The sequence below is a fragment of the Pteropus alecto genome, unplaced genomic scaffold (genome assembly GCF_000325575.1).
Source record: "Pteropus alecto unplaced genomic scaffold, ASM32557v1 scaffold6, whole genome shotgun sequence".
In the NCBI taxonomy this organism is placed as follows: Eukaryota; Metazoa; Chordata; class Mammalia; order Chiroptera; family Pteropodidae; genus Pteropus; species Pteropus alecto.
In genome coordinates this window covers 472,614-481,552 of record NW_006437738.1, presented here as the reverse complement: position 1 = coordinate 481,552, position 8,939 = coordinate 472,614, and the positions used below count along the sequence as shown (strand labels likewise).

General features: G+C 55.4%; 1 protein-coding gene across 1 annotated transcript in view; it reads left to right on the top strand.

Moving 5' to 3' along the window:
- The first annotated feature begins 65 nt into the window (after positions 1-65).
- MAFF (MAF bZIP transcription factor F) overlaps positions 66-8,939 on the top strand; it is a 12,204-nt gene continuing 3,330 nt past the window's right edge. The window contains exons 1-2 of the mRNA XM_006914766.3: positions 66-294; positions 8,757-8,822. Coding sequence (XP_006914828.1) covers positions 8,787-8,822 — 36 coding nt within the window. The 5' untranslated portion in view covers positions 66-294; positions 8,757-8,786. The remainder of the gene's footprint in view (positions 295-8,756; positions 8,823-8,939) is intronic.

Below are 8,939 nucleotides of genomic sequence, written 5' to 3'. Positions count from 1 at the left end.
CCCGGGCCGGGGGGCAGCCACAGAGGTGACGTCACCGCATGACTGGGTTTTTATGAATGAAAGGAATCCTGTGAGTGAGTAATTCCGGGAAGCTCGCCTTACAACTCCGCGCGGCCCCCCGCGCCGCCCGCCCCACAACAAAACTCTGGCGCGTCGCTCCCGCGAGCCCGGCTCGGAGAGACCCGCGGTCGGGACCGGAGGGGAGACGGACCGGGGCTCGGGCCGGGACAGCAGCCCGAACGGCAGCGGGACCGCGCGTGCCAGGGGCGCCAGGCAAAGCGGGCCGAGAAGCCGGTGAGTACGCGGGTCCGGAACGGGGACGGGCGCGCGGGGCCCGGAGTCGGCAGGGTCTCTGCGCCCCGGGAACATGCCTGGGGCGGGGTTCCGGGGCCCGCTCCGTCGGTGCTCCCGTGTACCCGTCTCCCGGTTGGCTGCTGTGTAGGAAGGGAAGGGGGACAGAGGTCCGGGGGATCGAGATGAGGCCGAAGCAAGCTTGGCAGGGTGCGGCGGTGATGGGTCCCTTCTGGGGGCGCTGGCTGGGAGGCGGCGAAGCTCGGCAGGAAGGGGTAGTGCGGTCTGGCGAGCGTCAGCGTCCGCCCAGGCGGGGCCGGGGGCGGTGTGTGCACGTACGTGACTCGGTGAGAACAGTCCCTGGACCGGTGCCCGTGAGCCGGGCGTGCGCGGTTTGTTTACGTCCGAGGGCGGGCGTGCGTGTGTGTTCTCTGGCCTGCGTCCTGAGTATCCTGCCTGGTGCGTGCGCGCGCGGTGTACCGTGGAGAGTGATTGTGTGTGTGTGTGTGTGTGTGTGTGTGTGTGTGTGTGTGTGTCTGTGTCTGTGTGTGGATGTCTCATTAAAAGTGTGCGTGCGTGTCTGTGTGCGTGTGTGCGTGTCTGCAATCTGTGTGTCTGTGTGTGTCCGTGTGTGTGTGTCTGCGTGTGTCTGTGTGTGTGTGTGTGTCCGCCCGCCCGCCTGTCCGCGCGCTCCCAGGCGGGTGAGGACCTTGGGGCCTGCGTACCGGCGGTGCGTACCTTGAAGAGGGTGTGCCCCCATGAGTAAACGCGGAATAGGGACCCAGGCTAGGGAAGCGGCCCGTTCGTGGTTACATAGAGTCCGGGAATTCTCGCCCGGGCTGTCCCCTTCTAACCAGCTGGCGGCGGCTGGGTCCCTGTTCTCCCCGGAGTTTCCCAGGGCCCTGGCCATGTGACCGCGGTGTTTGTTGCCTGCCCTACAGCCACAAGGTGGGGAGAAGTATCAAGGACCTCTCCCGGCTGGGCTGGAGATGAGGTGAGGAGACCACTCCTCCGCCTAGCACCCTGGTGGCCTGGCACCCAGGTCCTTGTCCCCAGGTTTTCCAGGCTACTTGAGGAGGCCAACCCTCGGACTCTCCTTCATCCCAGAGTTGCCCATGCCCTCAGTCTCAGGAGGAACAAGAAGGACCAGAATACCCAAAATGGAACCGTAGGAAGGAATCCCAGGCTTCCTTCTGTTTAGTAGCCACTCTGGCTGGTCCCAGTTTTGGGGCTTGTACCTGCTGGGCCTAGGAAGATGAGACAGGAGGACGGGGTGGGACTGGTTTCTGTCCTCCTGGTGGATTCAGTTACAAGTGAGACTAGTCAGACATACATATGATGGCTGGACCTGAGGAGCTAGATGAGGGCCTGGGCCAGCCCGAGTTCCCAGAGTCCTCATTCTGGGCCAGGCATGGTCAACAGGCAGTGGGACAGGTGGTCTTGGTGCTCAAACGGTTAATGTGTGAGAGGTGGAACCCAGCCTAGCCCTAACCCCGCTTTATCAGCTCTGCAGGAAGCTTGCATTTGGCCCTGTAGCCTGAGGGATGGGCTGGGAGGTAGGCATTCCTTGGTCCTATTCTGCCTTCCCCCTCTTTCTACCCACAGGGCTACAAAATCATGGGGGTTGCAGCGGGCAATTGAGCTTGCTGGGGTGAGGAACCAGAGGATCTTTTAACTTTGAATCTTTGAACCCCAGTGAGCTCGACTACCACAGCGGGAACCTCAGTATCTCCCTCTGCAGCAACATCCAGGTGGCAGAATGGGGGAAAATGAGTGGAAGGCGGGGAACGGCAGCTTATTTTCCAGGGGAACTGTGGGAGAGAAAGCATAGCCAACAGCCCCAGGCCAAGGCCAGGAATGTCCAGGAATGTGTATGGTTCGGTATGGGAGGTGGCCGCAAGGAGCACAGGAACCAGGCAGGCCCATCCTCAAAGCTGGGCAGGAAACATCTCTGGTTGACTCAGTTACTGATGGAAAACGAGCACTGAAAGATTTAACTCCCCATTTGGGTCACCCCGGGCCTTCACTAGGACCTGGGACCCCATATGGGCTCCCCTGGCCCTTGTGCCTGATGCTTTTAGCCTGCATTGCCAGGGGCCCCATCATGGGCCAGATGCTGGGGATGAGACAGCAAACAAACCAGATCCAGAGCCTACCCTCTGGGAGCTTAGGTCAGCGAGGGGAGATAAAGTCAAAGGAAGAGCCACCACATTACATGCAAAACCACAGCTGAGATGGGTCGTATGAGGTGGAGGTCACTGTGGCTTGAAAGTATATTGTGCAGGCATACTTCATTTTACTGTGCACCGTTTTATTGTGCTTCATAGGTATTGCATGTTTTACAAATTGAAGGTTCGTGGCAACCCTGTGTCGAGCACGTCTATTAGCGTCATTTTTCCAACAGACACAGATAACAGCATTTTTTTGTCAGCAAAGTATTTTTTAATTAAGTTATGTATATATTTTTTAATAATGGCACTGTACACTTAATAGACTACAGTATAGTGTAAACATAATTTTCATATGCACATATGATTTGCTTTATTGCAGTATTTACTTTATTGTGGTGGTCTGAAATCATACCCGCAACATCTCTGAGGTATGCCTGTAACAGGGCTCCAACTTAGCCAGGGCAGTCAAGGAAAGCTTCCCTGAGGAGGTGACCAGTGAGCCAGGTTGTCAGATCAAGTGACGATTGTCTGTGAAGCCTTGAGGGCAGAGACTGTGATTCATTTTTAGCCCTAAAAAGGCCTTCAGAATCTGGCACAGAATAGGTGCTTCTTGGTATTGGTGAATGAACGAATGATTGAGCAGTGGGTCCATGAGGATCCTGGGAGACAGTGGAGAGAGAACACAGTGAAGGCCTGAAGGCCCCACTTTATGGACTAGAGAGAAGGCTGGCATCTTAGGGTTTTGAAATGGGCTGAATCTAAGTTTGTAGGTTTGTGTCAGGAATGATCCTCGGACAGCTCTAGGGGGAGGATAGATGCGGGGTCAGAGGTGGAAGCAGGCAAGACTAGAGGCCAGTGAGGAGACGGCTATGGTCATGGTTCAGCTGAAAGAGGAACCTGGATATGCAGGTGAAGCAGAGGAGTGATCAAGGCTGATAGTCTCTGAGTTTGTGTTCTCATGCCCCTGCCTCCAGGAAGCCTTCGCTGATTTCCTTTCCCATCCTGTAGGGCCTCCACTCTGCCAGTGGTCCTGGGCCTCCACTCTGCCAGTGGTGCTGGACCTCCGTTCTAAGCCAGAATCTGACGCTCTAAACTCCAAGATTGTCAGTGTTAGAAGACACCTTAGGCTTAGCAGAGGTTTGGCGTGTTGAGAAACCGAGGCCCAGAGAGAGGGAGTGGCATACCTGAAGTCACACAGTGAGTGTGAGTGGGTGGGGGAACTGGAGCTGGATCCCCAGACTCCTGCTTCCCTGGGGTGCTGGGTTCTCCCAGCTTTGCTCCCCTTCCGTCAGGGAGGAGGCTCCGCCAGTGCCGGCTGCCAAGGCCCAGGAAAACACATTTTTTCCCTCTGTCCTCACAGAGGAAGCAAAATGGCTCAGCAGCCAGAGAAGAGCCCGTGCCAGCGGGTGGGCCCTTTGCAGGATGTCTCTGGAGTGGACTGGGGGTGGTCAGGGAGGGGGCTGTAGGAGGGCTTGCCGCTGCGGACTGGGCAGAGCAGCTGTCAGTCCCCCAAGAGGAAGTGCATTCTCCACGCCTCCAACGGAAAGTTAAGAACCTGCAGACCCTGGAGGTCGCTCTGCTGGCCTCAGAGGGAAGAAGCAGGGCTGTGTTGGGGTGAGAGTGTTGTGTCTGGCATCGAAGAAAGAGCCCCGAGCTGGGGGTCAGGATTCCTGAGTTCCAGCCCACCAAACAGCTGCTCAGTTGTCTCTATGACAAAACAAGGAGGTTGGATCAGCTGCTGTCTCAGGCCCAAGATCTACCAGACTGGCCGAGTCAACCTGGCGGAGGGCCCAGCCCCTCGGCTGACCACCCAGCAGCCCCAGCCTGGAGCTAGAGGCTAAAAACCTGAGGTTATCAGAAAGTTCCCCATCTTGTGACTTTCCCTTTGTGGTTGCCCGACTTTGCTGAGCTAGGGAATTCCTGGGCACGCATAGGTGCCTCAGCTGACAGCCAGGATGTAGTTGAGGGGGCTGAGGTTAGAACAGGCGGGGAAGGAGGAAAGGAGAGAAGAACAGGTTCAGAGCCTCCCTGGGGCCTAAAAGTACTTAGAATCACAGCCAGCCAAGTGGGTGGGATCTTCCGCCGCGATATAGAACATGGGCTGGCCAACAGTTTCCACCTCGTATGGGGCTTACTTTGGAGGGCCGTGTTGAGGATTCTGAGGTTGTGTCCAAGCTCAGTGGAAAACAGTACTATGTTGAGAAAGATTTGGGGTCTGTGTCCAACCTCAGTAGGAACAAGTGCTGCGGTTGACTAGCGATGCCTGTGTCGAGAGTGGGGGGAAGGATGATGGTGAGATAAGCCAGCCATTTGCCATTTTTGATATTGTCTAAGCCTCTTGTGTTTTATACACGGATACTATTACAATTGTGCTGACTTTATAAGTGAAGAAAACAAGGCCCAGAGAAGAAAAATGATATGTTCAAAGGGTCAAGCCAGGCCTCCAAGGTTCTGTATCAGCCATAGCACCTAGTGCCCAGCACCCAGCACCCAACAGGCTCTCAGTTAACCTAGGTAGGGAGAGGCTTCCCCTCTCCCATCATGTCTCTCTGTATAGCCCAGACTGCCTGGGTGTCACCTAACATCCAACTCCCTGAACAGCCGGCAAGGGGCCCTGGCTATCTGTATGTCATTTGCATATTCCTAGGAGACCCAAAACAAATCCTGGCACCTCAGAGCTGGGTGGCCGTGGAGACTGGCAAGTCCAGCCTCCTCTCCACAGAGGTGAGGAAACAAGAGAGGGTGCCCCGTGAGGTCCACACCGCGGGGAGGCGTGTGGCTCAGTGTGGCCTCAGTCCTGGGCTCTGACCTGTTAGCTGCGTGACCCTGAACTACTCTTTTGACCTCTCTGGGCATTACCTCATAGGGTTGTTGGGAGATCAGGGTGATGACAGTGTGAAAGGGACCAGGATTCAGTCCTGGTCCTGGGGCCTTTACAAGTGTTCAGAATCCCTCCTGACTTGGGGAGTGGCTGTCACTCACCTGCTGTATGACTTCAGGCAACAGATACACCTCTCTAGATCTCCTGCTCCCCCTGGGTAAAGTGACGAAGCAGGGGTCTTTCTGTAATTGCTACAGGCCTGACCCCTCCTGGACAGATGGCTATTCTCATACCTCCCCAGATGCTCACGCACGTCTACCGTTGCCTCCACCAAAACTCTGAGCAGGTAGTGTTCTTACTGATGAGGAAGTGGAGACCCACAAAGGTGGAGAGGCTTGCCCAAGGTGACACAACCTAGAAAAAGCAGAGATGGGACCCAAACCCGGGCTAGACTCTTAATCCAGTGCTCCTCTCCTTGTTTCCCATACCCCACCTGGGGGCCAAGTAGTATGAGGACAGAACCCCTTCTGCTCCCTTCCCCTCCTCCTGGGGTCTGTACCAGCCCTGCCACGCAGAAGCAAGGAGGCGGATGGGAAGGAAGAACTGGAGATGGGGCCAAGAGGTTTTTCTCTCAATGGTATTCAGCAGGGCGTGAGCTTGGCACTCGGTTCAGACACTGACGAGCTGGGTGGTGGACGGTGTCAGAGATTGCATCCATCCATACCTCACTGGTGCCTGCTCCCTGCCAGGCCCAGGCTGGCGGCCTCAGAACCTGAGCTGACTCAGCCTGGTTCCTGCCTGAGAGCTTCCTGTCTGGTGTGCAGACAAGGAAACCGACCATTACAATGCAGGGGAGAAGTGCTGGGGTGGGCAGCGCCTAACAAGCCCTGGGATCAGGGAGGGCTTTCTGGAGGAGGAGATGTTTATGCCCAAAGCAGAAGGATGAGTGGGAGGCTGCCAGATAACGTGGGGGGAGAAGTGTCACAGTGCGTGGGGCAGCCTAGAGGCAAGAAAGCGTGGGACGAGAGGAAGTGAAAGGGATTCCATGTGGCTGGAATGCTGAACAGAGGCGGGCAGTGGTGGGAAATGAGCATGGGAGCCACATGGTGGGCCTGGACTCTGTCCCCAGAATAGTAGGGAGCCGCGGAGGGTCTGCATCCGGGGATGACATGGCCACATTCACATGGGAAGATCCTCCGGTTGTTATGTGGCAGATGAGCGGACATGCTGGGACCTCCCTAAGGATGTGTCTGTTAGGAGAAGGTAGCCATATAAGAGGCCTGTACTGAAGGGTGGGATTGGTGTGGGTGGTGTATGAGGGTCTCCAGGTGGTGTCTCTGAAACGTTAGGGTCCTGACTTGGGACTTTCTGGGCCTCAGTTTCCCCCAGCTACACCACGAGAAGCCTGGGTGGCTCTGAAGACTCTCCCAGCCCAAGGACCAGGGTGATTGCCTCTGTCAGGGGATCTCTTGAAGTAACTTCCCTTTCCTGTCGCACTCCTTGCTTCCCTCTAGGGTGTCAGACCCCCTAGCTGTGTGGGCTGGAAGGAGCTGGGGGATTTCTAAGAAGCCCTGGACTGTCCCCACCTCGGCCTGAGTCACACGGAGAATTCAGTAACCATTACTTGAGTTTCTACTATGTGCCAGGCACTGCTCTAAGCACTGGGGGTACAGCAGTGGACGAGATCTCTGCTGTCGTGAGCTGGCACTCTGATGGGAAGACAGACACTGAGCAAATAGGGAAAATGTGTGTGGGTAATAATAATTGCGTACAGTGAGAAGTGCTATAGAGAAACTTGAGGGAGGGAAAGGAGATGGAGTGTGTGTGTGTGTGTGTGTGTGAGGGAGAGAGTGTGTGTTTCTGTGTGTGTGCGTGCACGCGCGCGTGTGTGTGTGTGTGTGTGTGTGTGTATCAGGGGCTGGGAATTCTAAATTGAATGAGAACACGAGATTTGCAGAGAGACCTGAAGGAAGCGAGGAAGCAAATTTGGTGGCTTTCTAGGGGAGGAGGGTGCCAGGCAGAGGGAACAGCCAGTGCAGGGGCCCTGGGGAGGAGTGTGTGTGGTGGGTTTGAGGAACAGTGAGGAGGAGGGTGTAGCTGGAGCAGAGTTGAGGAAGCGGGGGTGAAGCAGGAGCTAAAGTCAGAGAGGCTTTTGCTGAGGCCGCATCACGTAGTGCCTCGTTGGCCATTGTGATGACTTTGGCTATGACCCAGGTAAGATGGGAGCCATGGCAGGGTCCTGAGAAAGAAGTAACGTGTTCAGACTTAACACACAGCCGCCCTGTATCGCCCACGGGGAAACTGAGGCACACAGAGAGGTTAACCGATGTGCCAGAATACCACAGCTAGTAAGTGGGACAACCGCTGAAAGTCCCCAGCGTGTCTGGTGCCAAAGTCTGTGCACTTTCCATTTTTCCAGTGTCTCCAAGAGACACCTGGGGCCTGCCAGAATGGGTCGGGAGTGGCTGCGGACAGAGAGGACTGCTGCTTTAAAGGGGGCTTTGTGTGACAGTCCCGTTCCCAGCCCAGAGCAATGACCATTGGTCCCTAGCGTGCACCCTCCATGTCTCCCCAGTGCCAAGCACATGTCTGGCAAATAGTAGATGCTCAATAAATGTTTGTTGTGTGAACATGGGGGAGACGGTGACACCAATGCGCTGGCCTTTCATCAGTCTAGGAACAGCTCTCCTGTCTGCCCCGGGCAGTGCTGAATTTGCTCTGGGCACCCCAGGTAGGGTAAGCTTTTCCAAAACAAGGGTCCGGATGAGGGAGGCCTGGGCAGGGGGACAGGAGGGGACTGGTTACATTGTACATTGATGGGGTGCTGGCTGGACTTTACGAAAAGGCATTGACTAGTACACATGTGTTCTATGTACTTTGCCGTATGTAGGTTGTACTTTAATGAAAAGTACTTATTACTTTTTTAATAAGATAAAATATACATGTCTGGGCCCCATGTGGAAGAATGGCTGGGGGAAAGGGGAGTCCATTCATTTGGTGCGTACTCATGGAGCACCCACTATGTGCCAGGCATTGATTTAGGCCTTGACCCTCATTTTGGTGGAGGAGGGGTGGGAGGGAGAGACAGGCCATAAACAAGTCATCAAACATAAAATAATTGCAGAAGAGGTCACTGTTATGAGGGTAGGTCAATGGGGTTATGTGATACGACACAAGAGGGTATTAGCCGAATAAGTAGACCTCTTCGAAGAGGCGGCATTGAGCAAAGACCTAAATGATGAAAAGTTGCTCCAGAGAGATAAAAAGGAAGAGAACAGTAAAGAGAACAGCAAGTGCAAAGGTCCTGTGGCTGAAATGAGCTGTTCTAGGAGGCCACGTGGCTGGACCACTCGGATGGAGAAAAAGCAGCGAGATGAGTTCCAAGACAAAGGGGCTTCGAATGCCTGGGTCGTGAGTCTGGATTTTATCGTAAGTGGGGGGGGAAAGTGACCTTGGCCTCCTTTCTCCCCTAGGTCTCAGCCCAGAGAGCACCTTCTGCAAACATGTCTGTGGATCCCTTATCCAGCAAAGCCCTGAAGGTGAGGAGGCAGTCCCCGTTGTCCCCAGTCCCCCTCCCTCCCTGTCCAGGTTGAGCTTCCCACTCCAGCTTCCCTCTCAGTACCTGGAATTCCCAAGAGCGGCTCAGGGGCAGCAGG